This window comes from Aquarana catesbeiana, linkage group LG12 (assembly GCF_042186555.1).
Source record: "Aquarana catesbeiana isolate 2022-GZ linkage group LG12, ASM4218655v1, whole genome shotgun sequence".
Lineage (NCBI taxonomy): Eukaryota > Metazoa > Chordata > Amphibia > Anura > Ranidae > Aquarana > Aquarana catesbeiana.
Genome location: NC_133335.1, coordinates 52,800,452 through 52,825,867, shown reverse-complemented (window position 1 = coordinate 52,825,867; position 25,416 = coordinate 52,800,452). Strand labels below are relative to the sequence as shown.

Genomic DNA, 25,416 nt, shown 5'->3' with positions numbered 1-25,416 from the left:
GCCCCCATCGCTGGCGTCAGTGGGAGGAATAGCGCCCCCATCGCTGGCGTCAGTGGGAGGAATAGCGCCCCCATCGCTGGCGTCAGTGGGAGGAATAGCGCCCCCATCGCTGGCGTCAGTGGGAGGAATAGCGCCCCCATCGCTGGCGTCAGTGGGAGGAATAGCACCCCCATTGCTGGCGTCAGTGGGAGGAAGAGTGCCCCCATCGCTGGTGTCAGTAGAAAGGAAAGTGCCCCAAGGCCGGATAAAGGCAAGCCTACTCAAGGCTACCGCGACATGTCTCTGGTGTCTAACTGGTAACATAACCCAAGTCTCCAATTATCTTACTAAAGTTGGAGTTAAACTTTGAGATGCTTATCTTTCAACAGTCCAACATCCCTCGCCAGAGCACTGGCATCTTCTACCCGGCTTCTTCAGGGTGCTGGGCTATGCCCATCTTCATTGGCTGGCATGTGATGACCTCACTCCTGTACAGTCATCCCGACATACAGGATGTAAGTTGAGGACTGCGAACAGGAAGGTAGATTTTTTTTATATGTAGAAGAGACATTGCAATAAAGAGCCTGCCTGCTCACAGTTTTTGAAAGCAGGACTTAAAGCGGGATTCCAGCCAGCGAAATTTTTTTTTTAAAGTCAGCAGCTACAAACACTGCAGCTGCTGACTTTAAATAAGTAGACTTACCTGTCCTGGGTGCCCGCGATGTCGGCCACCCGAGGCCGACCCATCTCTCGGCTCTCGGGTCCCGGCAACGCCATCCTAAGGAAAACAGGCAGTGGAGCCTTGCGGCTTCACTGCCAGTTTCCTACTGCACACGCTCGAGCGGCGCTTTGTGAATGGGATGCGATGTGTTGTGCGACACACACAGTTTCCATAACACACCGCGTCCCATACCCCAGAAGACAACGCGGGGAGCAGAAGACTGAAGATCACCGCGGTGTAGGAAGAGGCAGATTAGGAAGACTGCCTAGCAACAGCCATTTCACATAAGTAAAAAAAATGTTTTCTTTTTTTTTTTTTTCCTCCATTTTTTTAGGTATTTTTTGTGCAATTTTTTTTTCAGGGTGGACCTCCACTTTAAATTACGCTACAATCGACAACAACCTCTGCAGCACTACACATATTAAACCCCAATTCTGGGCACAAGAAATAAAATTACCCTTGTAGTGGGGCTTCCACACTAACGGTAAAAATGCTAATTTTTGCCCAGGGGGAGAGAAATAAGGTGTAACAGTCAACTCCTCACTCCAGCATGCTCCCTCTGTCATTGAAACAAACACAAAGTTCCTTAAGCGCTAGGAACAGTCAGTCATATATATGGAAGTAGATGCCCGGTAAGATGTGGAATGGACTAAAACCCAGTGTAGCCGCCAACCACTGGTAAATGGATAACAAGGAACAAGAGACAACAGAGCAGCTCTCTATGGGTACAAGTCATAAATACTTATAAACCATTGGCTAAGTAAAAAGTTAGTTTATTGCATTTGAGAAAGTGCACAACTGTCATATATAAAAACTTGCGGAGGTTGCAAAAAACAGTCATAGGCGCATAAAGCCAGTATAGATACTAGTATTAAAATATTGCAATAAAAATGGTACCACAATGACATCCAGGTAGGGAAGGGTTGACATCATCCAGTTGGCTTGTTGATTAGGCATGAAAAAAAGATGTAATGAACCATGTGAGATGATGGGAGCCCGGTACGTGACAGTCCTCTGCCTCAAGCTGGTGGTCAAGCTCCGCTGGTGTCCAGGATAGAGACTGCAATGGCGAAGGACACTATTGCTGGAAGCTGCAAGATGCTGAAGCTGGTTGTGGGAGTAAGCCACACTAATCCACGGGCAGTGTGGTATGACATCCGCCACTGGGAGGTGAATCAGGGAGAGCCAAACGAACCCACTGAAGCCGGGCGCGCTGGATGACGTCAGAGCCGCACCGGAAAAAAGGCGAAACAGGAAGCCCATCTGTAGTGGTGAACCGCAAGCTCTGGGTTGCCGTGGCTTACATGTTTTGCGCACATTTTAAAGTCACGGAGGAAGCGGCAACAACAGTATTTAAACCCATTGAAAGGGACGGGGAGGAGGTGGAGATAACGAGACTGGTTTATGTTGTTAACCCCTCTCAACCCTATGGCTTAGAATATAAACGTTATAAAGGTGCCAGATCATATGAGTCTGCTTTACTCACAAATGATGAATCCGATATATAAAAAATGTAATCAATGAATTGTATGAACAGAAATTAATTGATAAAATTAATAAATATTAGTAAAAAGAAAAAGAAAAATTAGAATGAAAAATAAATGATAAAAGGATTGATATGAGCAGTGGAACACTAAGCAGGAATGTCATGTAAATTCTAATAGAAAAGAGAAGAAATATGAAAATTAATCTAGTATCTAAAATCAAAGGAAGATGATACATGATTTTATCAATGAAGGGATTATTATAAGTACTGGGTAATTACAAATTCGATGAGGAAAAGGAAGAAACCGCATGTATAGATCTATATGTATTCATGTCTATAAACACCTTGCATATGAACATATATGCATGGGGTAATGATTAGGACAAGTCTATTGGTATTAATCTTTCAGCGGTACTGCGGGACTCGTTGTGAAAAATTATCAGAATGTCAAGCATAAAACGATGATACTAAGAATATTAAGTTCTTCATTGAGCCCCTCGGGCGAAAGGGAACCCAACAGATAAATCCAAAAAGTTTTCCTCCTACAAAGAAGGGAAAACCTCTTGTCAGTGAGCGTGCCCTTAGGGATGGCCTCAATTGCCAAAACCTCCAGGCATCTGATGTCTTAGTTATGTGTCTGAAGGAAATGGCATGGGACACTGTGTTTATCATAGCCTTTTTTAACAAACCTACGATGCTCCCCTACTCTAGTATGAAGGTTACGTATCGTGCGACATGCATACAAGAGGGTGCAGGGGCAATGCAGGACGTAAACGACAAATTCAGTCGAACACGTGATGAACTGCTTGATCTGAAAAGAGGTGCCTTTGTTGGTAACAATCTTCGAACATTCATGAGTGATAGATTGGCATGTAAGGCACCCTCTTTTCCGGCATTGAAAGATACTTGTTCTATTGTCGAAATAGTCCCCAATATCAAACAGAGGTCTTTTGCTGGATTTTTCTAACTCGCTCGGGGCAATGATATTTTTTATGGTGCATGATTTTCTAAAAGTTATTTGTGGCTGCGGAGGTAACAGAGGAGCCAAACGTTGATCAAGCTTCAAAATATTATAATGTTTATAGATCATTTTCAAGATGCTCCTATATTTAGTATTGAAAGTCGACACAAATCTAGCTGCATTTCCCGTTTCTTTCGTGATGTTCTCTTTATTTTTTGATGGTTTATTAATATTCGAGAGGAAAGCATTTTGGACTAGATCCCTAGAATAGCCTTAATAACTTTCTTTGCATATGTTCACCCTGTAGAGTATAATCTTCCAGTCTTGTACAATTTCTTCTAATGCCGCGTACACACTGGCGACTTTTCGGTAACAAAGGGAAGAGAGAGCAGGGGTGGGGCAGAGCTGCGCTCGGTGTGTGAAGGGACACACAGAGCAGTGGCTCGGGTGCCCCATAGCAAGCTGCTTGCTTTGGCGGCACTAGGTAGGAGGGAGGGGCCTGGAGCCCTGGCGGGGGATCCGTGAAGAGGAGGATCTGGGCTACTCTGTGCAAAACCACTGCACAGAGCAGGTAAGCATATATGTTTAAGAAAAAAAAAAAAAAAACTTTAAGATAAATGATACTGCCTCTTCTACTCCTTAGATGTAACAAGCATTTAACCACTGCAGTGCAAATGATTTTTTCTCCCATTCCCAGTGTTAGCTTTAACTTTACGCACTTCACCTAATTTTATCTTTATATGTTTCCTTCGCCAAAAAACAAAACAATGGTGCTGTCTATTTTTATTACTCCCAGTGAGAGCTAGTGGAGTACTACAAAACTGCAGCTCAATGTACTATGGGTATCACTGCTTTTATAAATATCCCTGCTTTAAAATGGAAATCATCACCATGGTGCCATTCATTTTTAACGGTATTCCATCACACTTTTACGGTAGCGGCCAATCACACCGCGTCACATGCCATGCTTTGCTGTGCTGAAAAAGAATGGGTGAAGCCCATTAGATACTGGACTGTCATGTGTTAATATACATGGGCTGCAGCACATGTTAACACATTGCATGGCAAAGTGTAAATGGGCCTTGAATGTTTTCATCAAAATTAGCTGCATTTCCAGTTTAATGGTCCCTTTAAATGACCAAGTGCCTCCAAATATCTTTGGCAGTCCTGTATCAATTAAATGGTTTACACATTGCGATTACCCGCCAGCTTGAGAAATGTCAACATACTTTGAGGTGGGAGGGAAAGAGGGAAAAAAAAAAAAAAAAAGAGCCTGATAAACATCATTTAAGCTTTGTCATCTTTACTTTCATCATACAGACTCAATATATAGGAAGGAAATAGCAAGTTTAAGCAGCAAATCAAGCAATTAAAAAGCGACAGATATCACTAACTGTACCCCTGAGGTTTCAGCCTAACAAACCAGCTGGGCCGCCAATCCCAAACGGTGAGAATTTGAAGGCAAAATAATGAGGCTATGAAGAGGAAATTTTTTTTCTTAGAAAAGCGATTATATGTGGGGTTGACTTATAATGTAATGAGTAGATAATAATCACAATGGTTAAATCTGTGGAACATTGCTTTCCTCCAATGAGGGACGTCCAGGCCCTTGAGTACAGGATCCCCATCAGTGACTATCTTTAGGCGACAATAGAAGGTTCTGTAGTAAAAGTCTGTGGGATGTGCGCTTTAAACTACCTGGCCGCTCTCATTCTTGGCTTATAATCTGCTAACAGTAGCAGTTATAAAACACTGGCAAGCAGGGCCTGCTGGGTAAGCTATCAACAAGTGTCAGTCTCTCTTATCACAATATCTTTTCCCATGCACACACTAAAGCTGAGTATACAATACAGTAGTAGAATTTCATTTGACGTTTTTCGTTGTAAGAACGTCTGTTCATTTTTCTAATTATTAGGGGGGGTCAAATCAACGTTTGTTTTCAACTGCAGTGACGAGAACATCTGAAGGGTCAGGATGGAAAATATTTCTTGAAAGACCAAATTGCTCACAATGTATGTGGTTTTCGTTCAGTAAAGTCCATTTATTCCAAATCAAATGTTAACCCTTTTCGCTGCCAGGTCCGTAAGACATACAGGATTGCGTGTATATCTCACAAGCAGACTCCTGCCTGTCAAATGGAAGCATTCTGCCAGCTGTGCTCCCACCCGAAAGCTCCCCCCCCCCCCCCCGGTAAGGAGTACACCACTGCCATGCATTCCAGGCTCCGCTTGCCCATCTGCGGGCCAAGCAAAGCAGGTGAAGCTGAGCGGACACACGTCTGCTCTCCTCCCCTTCTTGCTGCTGACCTGGAAGAGACAGGTAAATGCTAAACTGATGACCTATAGGGGGCTATTAAATTGTCGCCTATGGAAGATATAGGGTACTGAAGTTTGTCACCAATTTACGGATACACGCGGCTTTACCACTTCAGCTCTGGTAATCTACCCCCCTTCATGACCAGGTCATTTTTTGCAATATGGCACAGCGTTACTTTAACTAACAATTGCCAGGTCGTGCGACGTTGTACCCAAATAAAACGTATGCCCTTTTTTTCCCCACAAATAGAGTTTTCTTTTGGTGGTATTTGATCACCTCTATTTTTTGCACAATAAACAAAAACAAAAAAAAAAGAACCACAATATTTTTTACTTTCTGCTATAAAAAATATCCAAAAAAAAAAAAAAAAAAAATCCAATTTCTTCATCAATTTAGGCCATTATGTATTCTGCTAAATATTTTTGGTAAAAAAAAATCCCAATAAGCAGATACTGATTGGTTTTCGCAAAATTTATAGCGTCTACAAACTATGGGATATTTTTATTTATTTAAATTTTTTTTTTCTCAAATAGTAATGGCGGCGATCAGCGATATTGCAGCGGACAAATCGGACACCTAACTGACACTTTTTGGGGATCAGTGACACTAATACAGTGATCACTTGTCACTGTACTAATGACACTGGCAGGGAAGGGATTAACATCAGGGGCGATCAAAGGGTTAACTGTGTTCCTTGGGAGTGCTGTCTAATGCCCTGTACACACGATAGGATTTTCCGACAACAAAATCCATGTTTTTTTCTCCCAACGGATGTTGGCTCAAACTTGTCTTGCATACACACGGTCACACAAATCTTCTCGGAAATTCCAAACGTCAAGAACACGGTGACGTACAACACATGAGCCGAGAAAAATGAAGTTGAATAGCCAGTGCGGCTCTTCTGCTTGATTCCGAGCATGTGTGGAACATTAGAAAAAGAAAAGCTGCGCTATATAAAATTAAACCAGCAATGACTTGTATATAAAGATGTATTACTAAAGTCCATAAAAGACACCCAGGTGAGCTTGATCAAACTTAAGTGCCGCCACCGAATGAAAAACTTGCTTACCAGATGGCAAGCAAAAGCATGCAGTTGGCTATAGCCCAGCTATGGCCTTTGCTTAGTAGTCAAACGGCGTGGTGACGTCAGCACGTATCCTCCTCCAGACGCGTTTCGTCACAGGTTGACGTTTTCAATCCCCCCATTACGGATACGTGCTGACGTCACCACGCCGTTTGACTAGGAGGACAGGGTTTTCTGTTACAGCCGGCCGGCTCTGTATTTAGTGCCTTTTAAATTCTTCTAATATGTAAGTGTAATACTTCTTTTGGTAATAAATCGTTCCAAACGTTATTACGCTATGGATGGTTTTCTTTCTTATACCCTGATTGAGCTATCGTGAATAACTGATGTCCACGATAGGAGTTGATTGCGGTATTTAGACAAATCATCTGGTACATCAGTCCGGATGTTTCCTACTAAGCAAAGGCCGTGGCTGGGCTATAGCCAACTGCATGCTTTTGCTTGCCATCTGCTAAGCAAGTTTTTCATTCGGTGGCGGCACTTAAGTTTGATCAAGCTCACCTGGGTGTCTTTTATGGACTTTAGTAATACATCTTTATATACAAGTCATTGCTGGTTTAATTTTATATAGCGCAGCTTTTCTTTTTCTATCTGATCATTTTGTGTTATCTTGCAATTTAGCTGCTGCTTTTGAGTTCTACTTAATCGATTTTAATTTTTTTATCAATATTGTTGTTTGATCTAGCGCAGTTTTTTTCCCTATAATGTGTGGAACATTGTGTGTCGGAATTGTGTACAAACGATCGGAATGTACGACAACGGATTTGAGAGAACCAGCTCTCAAATTTTGTGACAGAAATTCAAATGGAAAGTGTCCGATGGAGCCTACACACGGTCAGAATTTCCAACAAGAAGTTCCCATAGAACATTTTCCGTGGGAAAATCCTATCGTGTGTACGGGGCATAACTATGTGGAGGGAGGTTGTATTGTGGGAAGGCAAAGATCCGTGTTTCTCTTTAGCAGAAACACAAGATCACTGCCTTCCCTTCATTGTCTACATGGCAAACCGCCATTCTACTTGTCTCTCGAATGATCAATTGTGTCCCCCTCAGAGCCCCCTACTTACATTTGTCCCCCCACTCAGAGCCCCCCCACATACATTTGTGTTCCCCTCAGAGCCCAGTCCTTATTTTTGTCCCCCTCAGAGCCCCCCCAATGCACATTATCCAACCCATCAGAAATCCCTATCATGTGCCTGCAGTGAGTGTGAGGACTCAACCTGCAGGCCGAAAAAAAAAAAACAACCTAGCAGGCTGGATGTGGCCGCAGGCCATAATTTGGAGACCCCTCCTGGCTCCTCCCTCCTGCCAGGTGCCCCCACAGCAAGCAGCTTTCTGTGGGGGCACACAAGCAGGCATGCTGCCGAGCCACAGCTATGAATGTCCATTCACACATGGAACCGTGGCTCGGCCCCACCCCCTCCATTTCCTGATTGGCTCACTGCTGCTGTCAAAAGACAATCAGGAGTGCAAGTCCCCGGAGAGGCAAGACTCTCGTGGACATCAGTGGATTGAGAGGGGTTCAGGTAAGTATTGGGGGGGGTTCGGGCGCTGGTGCACAAAGAAGGTGTTTTACCTTCATGCATAGAATGCATAAAGGTAAAAAACCTTGTGCCTTTAAAACCACTCTAATACTACTTTAAGGAGTTAAAGAACACTTTAAACACATGCAAACAGATAATAAGAAACTAAAATACATGCAAGACACATTATAATAGCTAAATGATAACAAAACACCTTTAATTAGGGCACTTTCACACTGGGGAGGGGGGGGGGGCGGGGGGCGTTGGCGGTAAAGCGCCGCTGTTTTTTGTCCTCTTCATTTTCATACACAGAGCTCTGACAAAACCTCTTCAAACCGTGATTACACAAACCTCACGCATTTTGGCATTATTGCTGATTAAGAATACCTTATCGGCTGCAGCCAGCAGATCGTCAGCCATCTTGTCTAGGTTAGACGCTTTTCCAGTGTATATGAAACACATCATTTCCTTAAAAACATCAGGTTCAACATCCTTGATCTCCACACGATTCTAGAGTTGGAAACATGATACATATTTAAAATGTATTCCCATTATAACAGGTGAAAAAACTAATAAAGCATGATATAAGCAGGTGGCTTGCTTACCAGTTATAAAATATCTGATTACTGCCATGCTGAAAGACTTCCAATAGCAGAATAGGGATTTGGGGAAAATAAACATACTGCACCACTTGGATGCCGGCATCTCTACAACCAACTAGGTAAAGTATTGTCGTTTACTGGAGAGAAACTACTCTATATACGTACTTTCTTCCACTGCAAGATATTGTATGGATGTGTGTTTGTTGTACGTTTTTTTTAACAATCATCGCATGATGATTTTTTAGTTTCTATTTGTATCAATAAAATGATTTTACTCATTCCATCAGTGTTTTTGCCAATTTAAAGTTCCAATTAGGGGTATCCTAACTTTCTCTAATACAGTAATAAATCTGCTCTTCTTACTGTGTATTTGTTCATACCAAGTTCGGCTGCTAATCTCTGACTGCAGGGGTCTTGCACACTGCTCCAATAAATGCAACTCTAGCTCCCTGAGCAACAGTGTAGATTGGAGCAGTGTTCGGGGGGTTTGGGGCCACTGGAAACCCGGGCATTATCCCCCCGAGGAAGTCAGGAGGTATTGTGACGTAACACGTAGGGAAGAGCCAAGGACATCATGCCGCACGACCAGAAGTATATGGAGTGCCATTTTGTGAGTGACCAAAAGACCATAAATCTTAAGGGGAAATACATGCTTGTATACTGAAGTGCACATTACCTTGTGAGTGGTATTTTAAATAAAGTTTTTAACAAAACTAATGGTGGGATTACGGAAAGCATTATGATTATTTTTTTTATTTTTTTTTTGAGTGAATGATGGCACTCATCATGGATGGCTGAGGATGGAGATGGACTGAGTTCCTGAGAGCCAGCAGTGGAGAAACCACTAATAGAAGTGCATTAGACCTGATTAAAGTGGTTCGAAAGGTTTAAGGTTTTTTTTAACTTAATGCATTGGATTAAGGCTGCTTCTGGTTGCTGCTTCCCCTCTACCTATACTTACCTGAGCCCCATCTCAATCCAGTGTTTTGCATGAGAGCAGTGGCTCTTTCGGGTTTCTCTCATGGGCTCACAAACCAATGGGAGCCACTGAAGAGAAAGCGTGCAGTGAGGCAGAGCTGCAGTCGTGTGTGAATGGACAAACACAGCGCAGCTCATGAGTAAGCCTGCTTGAGTGCCCCCATAGCAAGAGGCTTGCTACTAGGGGCACTCAGCAGGTGGGGAGGAGCCAGGGGACCCAAAAAGAAGAGGAATGGGAGTGCTCTGTGCAAACTCATTGCACAGAGCAGTTAAGTAGAATATATTGTTATTTAAAAAACAAAATCCTTTAGAATTAATTTTATTTTGGGCCATTTGGAGAAAATGAGAGTATCAGAGTGGTGGTGTCGGAATCACACAATGTACTGTGATTTAAATGCACGTGGTAGCAAGAGGAGGCAATACGTGGTGCATAACGCATGAAAAAAAAAATGTGTTATAGATACACAAAAAACACATGGATCTGAGTAAACGGTAGATTTATTGAATAATCACAATCACTTTTTTTTTTTAATTTAGCGTCTTTTATTATTATGAGACATATAGAATGGTATTGTAATGATTTATGAGGCTTCTCATATGGTGTATAGATATTTTAACAAAGAGATATATTGCACGGCACTGTATATTGGGATTGTTGGAAACCCAGGCTGATGCATGGGTGGGAGAGTGGCAGTCTGACTCTCCAGTGTGCTGGTCGCATCGGGTATTTTAACAAGTATGAACACGTAGCACAGTAAGAAGATCAAATATATTATTGTTTATGCAACCTGACTGAATTACAACAATAAACTGGAAGACTTCAAATGGGTTTAAAATCTACAGTAAATGCAGGAACAAAGAACTGTGATCTAAACAACGTTGCTTTAAATGAATTGGTTATAAAATCTCATACTGTACCTTTTTACTTTCTTCCATTTCATGCTCAAACATTGCACTGAACACTGGAGACCGAGCTGGAAGGAAGGGGAAAAAAAAAAAGCACACAGTGATCTCATTCTCATCATAATCCATTACACACTGAATTCACTGACTAAGCTAATTAACATAGGTGCAGTTCTACTTGGCCAACTGTGTCTATGTATATCTATATTAAGAAAACAGAAGGCTGATGCTTTGCTCTGAGCCAAATAGATGATTCTTATTAGGTGTCCACGTGAAGCCGTTTTCATTGGCTGCCATCCAAGGCTGCTAAATTACTGGTTCATTTGTTTGAATTCACAACCATCATCAGATAACTGGATACTCTCCCTTCCATGCACACCCACCACATGAGTGCAGGTTTACAATTCGCCTTGGGGCATTTAAAGCGCTAATAAAACTCAGCACTTTTACTTGTACCTGCAAGTAAGCTTATAATAAAAGCTTACCTGTAGGTACAGTGAATACCCTACAAACTGCACTGCCTAGGAGAGATTCACAGCTGTAGCAGCCTGTGACGTCACAGGCGCATGCGCAGTGCGCTCTGCATTGAGGTCACACCAATTCAAAGCTCTGTGCTGTGATCTTGATTCCCGTGCGCATGCACAGGAGTGAAGTCATCACAGTCCAGCCATTTAAATGGCCAGTGCGTATAGGCCTGAAAGCAAGACAAGGCGAAGATGGAGGTGCTGGCACTGTCAACAGCGTACCGCTGAAGGGCTTCATTTAAAAGGCAACTCTGCCATAATGTGCCAGTCTGCGGTGCATACTAGCAGCACATTATGCCATTAACCTGCAGGAGTGCCCAGTATTTTTTTTTTTTAACCCCTTGCAGACCGCAATGTACTGTGGACAGGCGACCCGTACAGGCAAAGTGACGTACCTGCAAGTCACTGCCTGCTACAGGGTTTAGAGCGCGTGCCCACCTGCCGACTGCCACTTTGATTGTATACAGCGGAAGTCTATCAGTAAGTTCCAGCCAATGATTCATGGCCAGGACCTGCTTGATCAGCCTTGTGCAATCACAGCCCAGAGCTCTGTGTTGACAATCAACACAGGGCTCTGTACAGAGGGAGCAATCTCGGTTTCTGATTTCTGCAAAGCAGGGATACGAAATAAAAAAATCTGTGGTAAAAAGCAGCACACGTTACATGTTGTTAGGCACACATTTAACACCTTGATCACCTTAGATGTTAACCCCTTTCCAGCCAGTAACATTAGTACAATGACTGTGTTTATTATTACCACTGATCACTGTATTTGTGTCACTGGTGAGGTCATTTAGTCACTTCGTTTTAGATTGCCTGCCACACTATTGCAGTCCCATTATAGGTCACTGATCACTGCCATTAGTAGTATAATATATATATAAATTCCAAAATATATACCATAGTTTATCAAACGCTAGCAGAATATATTTTGGCCAAAATTTATAGAAAGAATATTTTTTAATTAGATGGATTTTGTAGCAGAAAGTAAATATATATTTTTTTTTCCCCAAATGTTCGGTTTTTTTTGTTTTTTTTTATAACGCAAAAAATAAAAAAACTCAGTGGTAATAAAATACCACCAAAAGAAAGCTCTATTTGTGTGAAAAAAAGATATAAATGTTGTTTGGGTACAGCATTGCATGATCGCGCAATTACCAGTTAAAATAGCGCAGTGCTAAATAGCAAAAAATTATTATTATTATTATACAGGATTTATATAGCGCCAACAGTTTGAGTAGCGCTTTACAATGTAGAGTTTGGACAGTACAATTACAATACAGATCAATACAGAAGGAATAGGAAAGCCCTTCTCATGGAGGGGTAAAACCTTATGAAGGCCAAGTGGTTAAAGAGCTTACTGCCGCTTTAAAGTAGACTACTCAAAAGGCCATGTTAAAGAGGAATTAAACTCTGATGATAAAAAAAAAAGTAAAAATAAGAAAAAAAGAAAAATCCCCCACCCCCCGCAAAGTAAAAGCATCACATACTAGCATATTATGTGACACTTACCTGCAAACGAAGCCCACGTTGTCCACGCTGCAGGCCGCATCCATCTTCGCCCTTCTTCCTTTCGGGGCTGCGGACTCTGGCTGTGTGACTGGCCGGAGCCGTGTGACATCACTCCCTCGCATGCGTTGCTTCAGAGCGCATGCACCAATGACATCATCGGCACAGTATACAGTAAACGTGCACGGTTTAGGTGATATTTACAGTACCTATAGGTAAGCCTTAGTCTAGGGTGGCTTACCTATAAGTACAAACATTAGAGGGAGGTTTACAACCTCTTTATATAATGTTAATTGTATTCTTGGGATACTCAAAGGTTAATATAAATATTTGGTAATGGTATTCTTGAGATACCGCTGCTTTATAACTGGACCTGCAGGCACAAGCGGTTCTGGTTTATACGCCCTAACACAATGCAATATGATTTGGCTGACTTACTAAAACAATGCCCTCCTTATGCAGCCAATATCCTATCAACAGTTGCTTAGAGACACTGAACCACAGAGCATCATCAAGCAGCAAAACCATGAATAATTATATTTATGGATAGGGAACAACAAGCTAGTAATAACTTCAAAGTGTTTCCAGTAAATGTTATTGTTGATGCTACAGCATACTATGACATTTTAGAATTCTACGAGACGCGAGCCTTGAATAACAGTTTTAGGGAAGCCCCATTTCAGCGCCAACATGACTGTGCCCCTGTGCACAAAGCCAGCTCCATAAAGACATGGTTGGGTGTGAAAGACCTTGTGTGTCCTGAACTCAACCCTATTGGGCACGTTTAGGAAGAAATGGAAAGCCAAATGCGAGCCAGGTCTTTCAACATCAGTACCTGACCTCACAAATGCTCTTTTGGTTGAATAGGCCCACATTTCCACTAATACTCCAAAATCTTGTGGTAAGCCTTTCCCAAAGAGTAAAAAGAGTAAAGCTCTTGTAACCAGAAAGGGTGGACAACTCCACCGCTTGTGGTTTTGGAATGGAACGTCAAACAAGCTAATATACAGTGTGATGATCATGTGATCACAAACTTTGTCCAGACGGTGTAAGTGACCTAAATTATGCTTCTCTATATCTAAGATGACTATATTATATTCCTCTAAGGTTTTCCACAGCTTACTGGATTTAATATCAGGTACTGAATATGTAATGCAGTATATTGTACAGATAATGTTAACCACATTCCTGTCACTCACAATGCTCTGACATCACACATGAGAAACTGGTCATTTGTCAGAGCTGTGGAATCCTCAACAGGAACTTGGAACTTCCCCAAAGCAAAGATAATCCCTAGCTATGTGTACTGTAAATCCAGTCTTGTCAGTAAACAAAGGTGCAATCTCTGACAGCTCCCTAATTTGGAACAAGTACCCATACGCAATTTTTACACTAGGCTTGTAAATTATAGTCTTAACATAGAGGTCCGCCTAGAGAAGCCTCCTCCCCTAAACAATTTCCCCCTCTAGCTAATCACTTGCAGCAATCAAAAATAAAAATGTACTCCACATGCCCCCAAATAGTTGCCCAAACAAACTAAGGGCCTTAATGCCTAGTGCATCATCTCAAGCACTTTAATAGCTCTCAGAATGCCAGTGTGAATAATAGCATTATATAAACCCAGGAACCAGAAGAAGGCCCATCGAAGAACTCCTCAGGTTCAAGTGGATGATAATAACAGCTGACGTGTTTCTGAAGACCTTCACCCTTCTTCAGAGCACAAATGGCTTCTCCCAAAACATGTCAGCTGGTACCATCATCCACTTGAACGTGAGTTCTACAGTGGGCCTTCTTCTGCTTCCTGGGTTATATAATGGCATCATTCACACTGAATGATAGCATTATATAGCCCAGGAATCAGAAGGCTGCCCCATTGTAGAACTCCTCAGGTTTAAGTGGACGATAGTAGCAGCTGACGTGTTTCAGGGGACATGCCCCTTTCTTCAGCTCAAAAACTCTGAAGAAGGGGGCATGTCTCCCGAAACACGTCAGCTGCTACTATTATCAACAGAGAATTGCAAACAAGTCACTTGGTCACTTGTTTATAATTCTCTGTGGATCTTCCCCCGATCTTTTATATCAAGAGCTGCAGATCATAAACTGGAACTTGTGTTTTCCCATTTTTAAGAAACTCCATGACAGTTTCTAATCTTCTGCAACCTTTTTGCAGCCACATGAATAATTCCTTCCAGCAGTCCATTGTAAGCGCTTGAGTTAGTGTCTAATGGCACTTTTGTTTTCAGTATTATCATCCACTTGAACCTGAGGAGTTCTACGATTGGCCTGCTTCTGGTTCCTGGGTTTATAGAATGCTACCATTCACGCTGGTCTTGTGAGTATATATGTCGTTCACCTTTTATCCTCTATTAAAGTGCTTGAGATAATGAACTAGGCACTTGCACCTTCTGTTTGTGCAGTACAGGAGTCCCCAGTCTTGAGAGGGCTGCCAGGCCTGGATTATCCAGTCCATGTTGCACAGTGGTCACCATTATTGGAAGGACTGTGTCCAGTGGCTCTAGGACCTCTTAGCGCTATGATGTCAAGTTTCCACTTTCCTAAGTCTGTGGTCACGTGACAAACAAGGTCTCGAGTTTTCTCCTTTTGTGAGCGTCAGTTTGCCCTCTTAAACAGGCACTTTAAAAAAGACTTGTAATTTTGTCTTTACCCAGCTTTAGTTTCCTTTAGGTCCAGGTCACACCAGATGCAGTCCAGTGTGTTTTTTTTCTGCATCAAAAGCGCATGGAAAGTAGGTTATATGGCTTTCAATGGCATAGTTCACACCAGTGCTTGCAGTTCCAGTGTGTTCCAGTTACAGAAAAAATAAGTAGAACATGCTGCATTTTTTCTGCACTGGACCGCTGTAAAACAAATCAAAAATTCACTGGAACGCACTGGAACGCACTGCAACACACTTGTCCTTATTTAAGGTTAATAAAAAAAAGAGGGGGGAAAAAAAGCACTGGACTGCATGAAATATGCACCAAAAACGCATTAAAAACGCACTGGAACACATCAAAAACGTGCATGCAGAAAAGCACCTGGAACGCATCTGGGCTGTGTTTCTATGGTGTGAATTGGCCCTTATTCTTTTTAGAGACTGGCTACTGGTTAATTGTAAAAAGTCTGCCAGTCACATTGCGGCTTGAGCTACAGAGCTCTGCAAACCCAGAACTGCATGACTCATTCTAGTCACTCACCGTTATCAGACGGGTCAGTTCTTTCAATCAGGGGCAGATTTAATCTCTGAGCTTGTTTCAAACCTTGAACTGCTAATGTGCATTATACATTGCTGGCAGTCAAAGGGTTAGAAGCATGGATACTTGGTCACATGATTTCAGCAAAGGGCAGGATTAACACATCTAGACTCAGACTGTATCCATCCTCAAATATGACATGGCCCACTGCCTAGGCCTTTAGAGATTTTGGAAAGCACCACAGGAGGCCTGGAGTAATGTTTTCCCTATGAAAGTTAGTTTCTCAGGCTTTGAATTATGTATGTATCTATCCCAGCAAGGCTGTTAACATAGCTTTATGACATAAGTATAGTTCCTCTTAAACAAGCATTTAGCAGGCTTCAGAAGGCATGTAGCAAGCTTCAGGAGACTAATGAGCCTGCTGAATGCTTAATGCCTGCTGAACACGATGTTCCTCGAGCTAGCATTTGAAAACGAAGCTGAAAATATTCCTGTATTACTTAAAGTGGAAGATGAGGCCAACACTAACTATTCTTAATAACGCCACCGCTATTATTACAAAAAAAAAAAAAGGCTGTGTACTTACCGATTTTTAATCTGCTCCAGTCCAGTGGTCTTGTAGTCCAGAAGCCCTGGTTCACATGTCAGTGAGTGGCTGCTGCAGGGGAGAAGAAAGAGCATCGACAACGGCTGGGCCATGGGAGCCTTGGGGTGATGTCACGGCTCCAGGAATTCATAGCTATTGTCAAGTGTTCCCTTTGACAGCGAAGCCAAAGCTACTGAATCACGTAATCGGACCGGAGAAGATTAAAAAATAGGCAAGTACATAGATTTTTTTTATACAGGGTAAACAGGATAGAAGGGAGGAAGGGAACATTTTTAAGAATAGTTAATATTATCCTCATCTTCCATTTTAAGGCAAAACTCCATTCTGCAGCAATCTATATTTTTACAGGTGCCCCCTACCTGTGGTGCAGCTTTCTGTCTTTATTTTACAATGGACTTGAGAAAAAGGGGGTTATTTCTTTAACCACTTCAATACAGGGCACTCCCCCCCCCCTTCCTGCCCAGGCCAAATTTTCAGCTTTCAGTGCTGTCACATTTTGATGACAATTGCATGGTCATGCAACACTGTACCCAAACGAATAGTTTTTCTTCATTTTTGTTGCAAAACTTTTTAAATAAGTAAGTTTTCTCCTTCACTGACAAGCACTGATGAGGCAGTACTGATTGGCACTGATGAGGTGGCACTTATATGTGGCACTGATAGGCACTCATAGGTGGCACTGATGGGTGACACCAATAGGCGGCATTGGCAGGATTCACTGAAGGGCACAGAGTGCCATCCCTAATAGGCACTGATTGGCATCCCTGGTGGGCTCCAGTGGGCATCCTCGATGGGTCTACACTGATAATCAATGCGCTGATTATCAGTGCAAACCCCCCCCTGTCAGGAGAGCAGCCAATCGGCTCTCCTCTACTCGTGCCTGTCAGTGCGAATAGAGGAAAACCCGATAAAACTGCATTTCCTGGTTAATATGTGATCCGATGTGATTGGACACAGCTGATCACATGGTAAGGAGCCTATATCATAGAAAACAAAGGAATGGGACTTTGCGTGAGGCATGTCAAAGGTTAAATATAAGCTAATTGATCAATCAAATTCATCTAAACCAATAATTAATCTACGATCCATGATATTGAAATTATATAAATAGACAATACTTAAAACTGAATAGCATAATCACCAGGATTTACATAATATACATATAAAAGATTATTTAATATAATTAATCATTGAACATGATAAAGCAGATACAAATAATTAGACAGTGAACATGATTGATACAGTTGGTACAAAATCGATACAAAGAGATTTATCATAAAATATACGAGTTTGTTTGGGCATCCATAAGTTGGTAACTCAACGCGTTTCTTGGCTTTCAACCAATCATCAGGAGTCAGATGCATAGTGACTATAAAATAGGATAATGAGACATCTATTATTATATGAGATCTTCTACATGGATGGAAAGTAGGTAAGGAGAAAACATCAATTTCAAGGCACTCACTAATCTCCATAGGTTGACAGCAACCACTAAAGTGGGATTGGACGGTGGCCCAAGGAAAAACAGCCGCCAGTGGTGTCGGAGCGGCCGTTTTTCCTTGGGCTATTTTGGGGGATGTTTTCTGCCTCAACCCCGGGTGCGACTATGTTAACCCAGACCACTGTCCAATCCCACTTTAGTGGTTGCTATCAACTTATGGAGATTAGTGAGTACCTTGAAATTGATGTTTTCTCCTTACCTACTTTCCATCCATGTAGAACATCTCATATATTAATAGAGGTCTCATTATCCTATTTTATAGTCACTATGCATCGGACTCCTGATGATTGGTTGAAAGCCAAGAAACGCGTTGAGTTACCAACTTATGGATGCCCAAATAAACTTGTATATTTTATGATAAATCTCTTTGTATCGATTTTGTACCAACTGTATCAATCATGTTCACTGTCTAATTATTTGTATCTGCTTTATCATGTTCAATGATTAATTATATTAAATAATCTTATATGAATATTATGTAAATCCTGGTGATTACGCTATTTAGTTTTAAGTATTGTCTATTTATATAATTTCAATATCATGGATCGTAGATTAATTATTGGTTTAGATTAATTTGATTGATCAATTAGCTTATATTTAACCTTTGACATGCCTCACGCAAAGTCCCGTTCCAATTCCTTCACTTTGTTTTCTAAGTATTAGGGATGGAGACATGTCAGAGGGTAAACATTAGTGCACTGGTATGGACAGGTCACAACCCCCCCTTTGTCACAAGCCTATATCATAGGCTCTTTACCTAGATTGGAGAAGCGGTGTGTCAGACACCATACCACCAATAGCAGCGCACTAGCGGCTCATCCTGCTGGACGTCATATGACGTCCAGTCAGGATAGTACAACCACTTTGTGGCCGTCATTTTGCTATATGGTGGGCGTGAAGTGGTTAAAGTGGTTGTAAAGGCAGAAGGTTTTTTATCTTAATGTAGTCTATGCATTAAGATAAAAAGCCTTCCGTGCAGCAGCCCGCTTCAGCCCCTCTAATACTTACCTGAGACTTCTCTCTATCCAGCTATGTTGTAGGATTGTCTCGGCTGGATGGGACTCCCCTCCTCATTGGCTGAGACAGCAGCGCGGCGCCACTGGCTCTTGCTGCTGTCAAAGTCAGTCAGCCAATGAGAAGATAAAGGGGGCATGGCGGGCCGGGCTGCAGCTCTGTGTCTGAATGGATACAAGGAGCTGCAGCTCTGGTGGGGTGCCCCCATAGCAAGCTGCTTACTGTGGGGGGCACTTGTCAGGGGGGAGTGGTAAGGAGAGCTGAAGAAGGACCCAAGAAGAGGAGGATCCAGGCTGCCCTGTGTAAAACCACTGCACAGCATAAGTAAGTATAATATGTTTATTATTTTATTATTAACAAGACTTTACAATCACTTTAAGCACTGACTGGCTCGAGGAGAAATCTGAACCAGCACATCACTGCAGTTACAATTAGATCTCAACCTCTGAAAGGTTGCCTACCCCTGCCTACTACAAATCTCAAATCCAACTGAGGGAAGAGTAATAGAGGGTGGCTGTGCTTCCACTTACAGGGAGACCATGGAGAACAAACGTAGCCACCCTCTAACAGGAAGTCAGATTAAAGCAGCAAAAAAAAAAAAAAGAGGAGCAAAGATTGCAATAAAAAGCTAATGAAGGTTACATTCTCCATCGTTTGCTTCTATGTTACCAAGCTGCCACTGGGACAAGAAATGAGGAAAAGGGCCAAAGCTCTTCAGAGGTGGTCAACTGGAAATTAATGACACATTAATGTGCCCGGAGATTGGTGCTGGTAGATTAAGGTGAAGACTTAAAAAGAGTGATGCCTTCTCAACATTTTCAAGGGACCACTTATTACAAGAGAAAGTTTAGCTAGAAGACAGATAGGCAGGCCAGCAGACAGAGGAGAGCAGACAGAGGAACAGGCAGAGGAACAGGCAGACAAGGAAGGCAGGCAGGCAGGCACAGAAGCAAGCAAGCAGGCAGGCGCAGAAGCAAGCAGGCAGACAAGAAAGCAGGCAGGCAGACAAGAAAGCAGGCAGGCAAGCAAGCAGGCAGGCAGACAGACAAGCAGGCAGGCAGACAGACAAGCAGGCAGGCAAGCAAGCAAGCAAGCAGGCAGGCAGGCAAGCAAGCAGGCAGGCAAGCAGGCAGGCAGAGAGGCAAGCAGGCAGGCAGAGAGGCAAGCAGGCAGGCAGACAAGAATGCAATCAGGCAAGCAAGGCATACAGATAGGAAAGCTGTGCATTCATTTTAGAAGGAAAACAGGTTGTGTTGTGTTTGTGTTGTACTGTGTTTCCAGAGAACCCAGACATTTGCAGCCAGTCTTTCCCCAGTATTTACACAATCCAGTTGACATGGGCAGCACCAGATTTCACCAATGTCCCAGAATGCACTCCAGCGCCCCGGTGTGAAATGTTTTTTGACGATGTACATGAAAGCCGCAGCTTTATTTTTTTTTTCTTGGGTGAGAGAAGTAAAATTCCTCTGAAGTCACGGAGAACCGTATTCCTCTGCAAATTTGTATTTATTAAAATGAGAGGAAGCTGACATTTCAGTTCCATCGCCAAGGCAAAATTACGTAACATCTACAGACTCAATAAAACAAGGCCGCTGGGAAAACCTGCCAGAAGAACCTGTGGAACACTTTCAAGTATCACCAAGAAATAACAAGAAGCTGAAGATCCAAAGACGAGCGCTGCAGTCAATAGCAATTTCCAGCAAATCCCCTTTAGAGACAACACAGGAAGACTCCTTTAATGCAGAAACAAAAAAGAGGATCATTGATCTCCATGAAGGCGGCCATGTGAGCCCAGTGCTCACCATCAACACCTGCGCTCCCTTTATGGGCATCCTGCTGGGCACAGGAGATAAACCTTCAAGCCCTTTTTACAGGATTGAGTATAATGGTGAAAAGGGACAACCCGTGCCTGGCTTTTACTAATGTCTGGGGCTCTAAAATGGAAACTGTTATGGATGAACACTGAGCTGCTGAATTTCCTACTGTCGTCTTAAAACATTTATGTATGTAAAGGTTCAAATGTAAAATTTCACCCTTGCATATGACTCCCGCAAACAAAACTCTGTATCTCTTCAAACATCAGATCTCAAGGACATGATCATCCACGTTTTGGTTCCAAGGCTTGCCCCAGGCAGATAGGATTTTGAGCCTCCATGAAACCAATGACCTGTGACTAAAAGTGGTTGTAAACCCTTCCATACACCCACTTAAGTAACTGGCCTCAGGTGAAAGACAGATGAAACAAATCCTCCTACATACGTTGTACCTATTTTATCTGCAGTCTTCTCTCCTCTACATCTGCTCAAAGTGCAGGATTTATAAAGCTTGCGTGAGCTGTCAGGAAGAAGGGGGCGGAGAGCTGAAATGACACTGCAGAGTTCAGTGAGGAGAGCTCTGAGAGCCGACTGGAGGGAAGGGACACACCCCCTTTCACACAGAAACAGAGCTGAAGCTGTCAATCTGCTGGAGGTCCCTCCCCTGTCACCTTTTTCTTTTGGTGTCAGGAAAACTTGTCAGAAGTGATTCATGCTGATAGAGCAGGGATATGCAATTAGCGGACCTCCAGCTGTTTCAGAACTACAAGTCCCATGAGGCATAGCAAGGCTCTGACAGCCACAAGCATGACACCCAGAGGCAGAGCATGACGGGACTTGTAGTTTTGCAACAGCTGGAGGTCCGCTAATTGCATATCCCTGTGATAGAGTAATGAAGCAGCTGAAAGAAATTATACTTGCTCTTAAAGTGGTTCTAAAGGCAGAAGGCTTTTTACCTTCATGCATTCTATGCATCATAAACGTAAAAAAACCTTCTGGGTGCAGCCCCTCCTTATACTTACCTGAGCCCCATCTCGATCCAGTGATGTGCACAAGAGCAGCGGCTCTCCCGGGTCTCTCGCTCCTCATTGGCTTACACAGTAGCAGGAGGAAGGATATGTTTTGTTCATATTTCATGTCTGAGGTTTATAACGGTTTTTAAGGCTCATGCACAAGGCCAAAGATGTAGGGCTGAATAGAATGCCCATTTACCAGCTGATGTACACACATGGCAGCCCAGTTATCTCTATGTAATAAAAAAATTGGCCGTGCTGTAGAAAGTATATACATATCAAATGAAATCGTAGAACACCCAAATAATCTCAGTCCAATAACGAATCAATAGGTGAAAGTTCAAAAAGGGCCAAAAGATAACATCAATTTCCGTGCTCAGATATACATCCAAACAGTGTGGTGAACGTGGATGAGGATAATACAGCAACAATTTGATCACCGCAGTGCTCCTCCACCGTATAATCAAAAGAGCTGCTTACCAGAGAGTGTTGACTCTAAATTAGAAGAGCCAAAAGAGCAATGTAACAAGGTCTCCCTCAGGGTAAAAGGTCCTTGGTTCAGATCTTCTTTTTGGGTGGAAGAACTCTCTTATACGGAATAATGGTCAGTCAATCCATCATAACACGAGTAAAAAGTACAAACATTCCCATCGTGCAATACTGTATATAAAATTTGGTGTAGATAAAAACCACCAACTACATTAAGATTCAATAAAACGTCAATCCCGGGAATCGATCCGACAGCCTCGTGGGGTCGGCGGGCGTGGCGACTCATTAGACTGAGATTACTTGGATGTTCTACAATTTCATTTGATATGTATAAACTTTTTCCACCCACAGCGTGGCCAATTGTTTATTATGTTTGATTTATGCAATATTATCTGATTGTTTTGTGCCAGCAGCTTCTTGAAAATCTACCAGCACAATAACATTTGAATTATTGTTTTAGCCATCTCTACGGATGATGCCCAAACATGCACCATACGTCAAAGTCACCAGATCCACTGATGTGCCAAAGGCTGCACATGGCAGCTTGAATAGGGAATAGGCAGCAAATCTGAATGGGATGAGATGATATTTTATGATTTGTTACCAGCTGCTGGTGGGTCACTTCTGGAGAGGATGTAGGGTGAGCTGAGCTGCTAAGAGAAAGACCTGAGCAATTTCAGTGCTTCACATTGGGGTGCTGGGATCTGAGGACCCACTTATTGTTAAAGGGGGCTATCAGCTTCTGATAAGGCCCCTGCCTGCAGACCCCCACTACCACCAAGGCAGGGTTGTGGGAAAGAGGCCCATTAACATTGGGGACAATTTGCTTTGTAACTCCCCCCCATGTTGAGGGCATAAAGGCCTGTCGCATGGTTCAGGAGGGGGGTGGGGTGCATGCTCGCACCCTCCCCCCCTTTTCTGGCCCAAAGGGCCTGGTATGGATTTTGATGGGGACCCCACACCATTTTCTTTTGGCATGGGGTCCCCCTTTAAAATCCATACCAGGTATAAACTGGTGGTGACCCCCACCCGTTTTTTTATTTTTATTTTCAATGGCAGTTCCTTTTCCCTGCTATAAACAGGAATGAGACACTGGTAGGTACCAGCTCAACAACCAGCATCTGTCAAGTTGAGTAGTCGCCTTCCCCTACAACAAAAAAAAAAAACACCAAGCAAAAATGTAGCGGTACAAAAACCACATCAACACACCCCCATGTCGCACTACTACATCACACTGAAAATTGGATCAAGTCTCAGCTGTCCTAGTATGAACCTAGCTTTCACCCTAAAGCCACGTACACACGAGCGGAATGTCCGCCAGAAAAAGTCAGACGGAAGCTTTTCATCGTCTATTCCGATTGTGTGTATGCCTCATCGGACTTTACTTTTTCGAAAATTCTGACGGACCTAGAAATCGAACAGGTTCTAAATATTTCCAACGGAACCAATTCCTATCGGGAAAACCGCTTGTCTGTATGCTGTTCCGACGGACCAAAAACGACGCATGCTCTGAAGCATGTACGAGACGGAAGCTATTGGCTACTAAACTTCTTTTCTAGTCCCGTCGTACGTGCTGTACGTCACCGCGTTCTGGACGGTCGGACTTTGGGTTGACCATGTGTAGGCAACACCGCTTGAATGGAATTCCATCGGAGTTCCATCGCAAAAACCTTCGGAGTTTATTCCGACGGCAAAACCGGTCGTGTGTACGCGGCATTACTCATGGAATCTTTCCCATGCTACATTCTAGATAACTCAAACCCCCAAAGCCTCAACACAAGTTTAGTTCCCCCTTTCTGTTCCCTTCTCTGTGATCACAGATGGAGGGCAGAACTGAACTCAGGTTTGGAGATTTGTACCCAGAAATGAGACCTCTGTTTCAGGTGGAGCGCACATTTAAATTAGCAGCGCCCGACAATGAAAAGTTCCTAACATTAGCAATCGTTTTATTGCACTTTATCCATCCTGCACCATTACTACTTGCCTTGCATAATATGCTAATTAGACGCTTGCCCACATTTCACTCTAATTTGTTCAATAAAATGACTGTGGCGCCAGCTGCAAATTGCTCGCTATTTCTATGAAAATTATATTTTTATGACAAAAAGGGCTGATACGCAGGTGCACCGTTATACAACTCTGGGAACAAAATTAAACTTATTCTTCAGATACAAAAAACACAATTCATCTTCAACTAAATGTTACTAAAAACAGTAAAAAGCAAAATCCGTGGATTATTTTAACAGTGAGACAGAATAACAAAAAAATCCAGAAAAACGCATTTCAAAAAAGTTATAAATTGATTTGCATTTTAATGAGTGAAATAAGCATTTGATCCCCTATAAATCAGCAAGATTTCTGGCCCCCAGGTGTCTTCTATACAGGTAACGATCTAAGATTAGGAGCACTCTCAAAGGCAGTGCTCCTAATCTCAGCTTGTTACCTGTATAAAAGTCCCCTGTCCACAGAAGCAATCAGATTCCAATCCACCATGGCCAAGACCAAAGAGCTGTCAAAGGATGTTGGGTGAGAACCTTCTTCCCTCAGCCAGGGCATTGAAAACGGATCATGGATGGGTATTCCAGCATGACAATGACCCAAAACACACAGCCAAGGCAACAAAGAGTGGCTCAAGAAGAAGCACATAAAGGTCCTGGAGTGGACTAGCCAGCCTCCAGACCTTAATCCCATAGAAAATATGCGGAGGGAGCTGAAGGTTCGAGTTACCAAACGTCAGCCTCAAAACCTTAATGACTTGGAGAGGATCTGCAAAGAAGAGTGAGACAAAATCCCTCCTGAGATGTGTGCAAGCCTGGTGGCCAACTACAAGAAACATCTGACCTCTGATTGCCAACAAGGGTTTTGCCACCAAGTACTAAGTCATGTTTTGCGAAGGAGTCAAATACTTATTTCACTCATTAAAATGCAAATCAATTCATACCTTTTTTGAAATGTGTTTTTTTGGATATTTTTGTTATTCTGTCTCTCACTGTTTCAGTGATAAACAAAATAAACCTACCATTAAAATTATAGACTGATCATTTCTTTGCCAGTGGGCAAAACTTACAAAATCAGCAGGGGATCAAATACTTCTTTCCCCTCACTGTACACACTATAGAGCACACATGTCAAAAACAAGGTCCGTGGACCAAATATGGCCCTCCAGGCCTTGTCAAGTGGCCTTCGCACCTAGTTTTG

General features: G+C 42.7%; 1 protein-coding gene across 5 annotated transcripts in view; it reads right to left on the bottom strand.

The window, feature by feature from the left end:
• Positions 1–25,416, bottom strand: part of SPOP (speckle type BTB/POZ protein) — an 81,182-nt gene that overhangs the window by 15,492 nt on the left and 40,274 nt on the right. For all 5 annotated transcript variants that reach the window (XM_073607808.1, XM_073607804.1, XM_073607807.1 and 2 more), the window contains exons 8-9: positions 10,569–10,624; positions 8,458–8,580 (exon numbers count right to left, since the gene is read on the bottom strand). In XM_073607808.1, the coding sequence (XP_073463909.1) occupies positions 8,458–8,580; positions 10,569–10,624 (179 nt within the window). The remainder of the gene's footprint in view (positions 1–8,457; positions 8,581–10,568; positions 10,625–25,416) is intronic.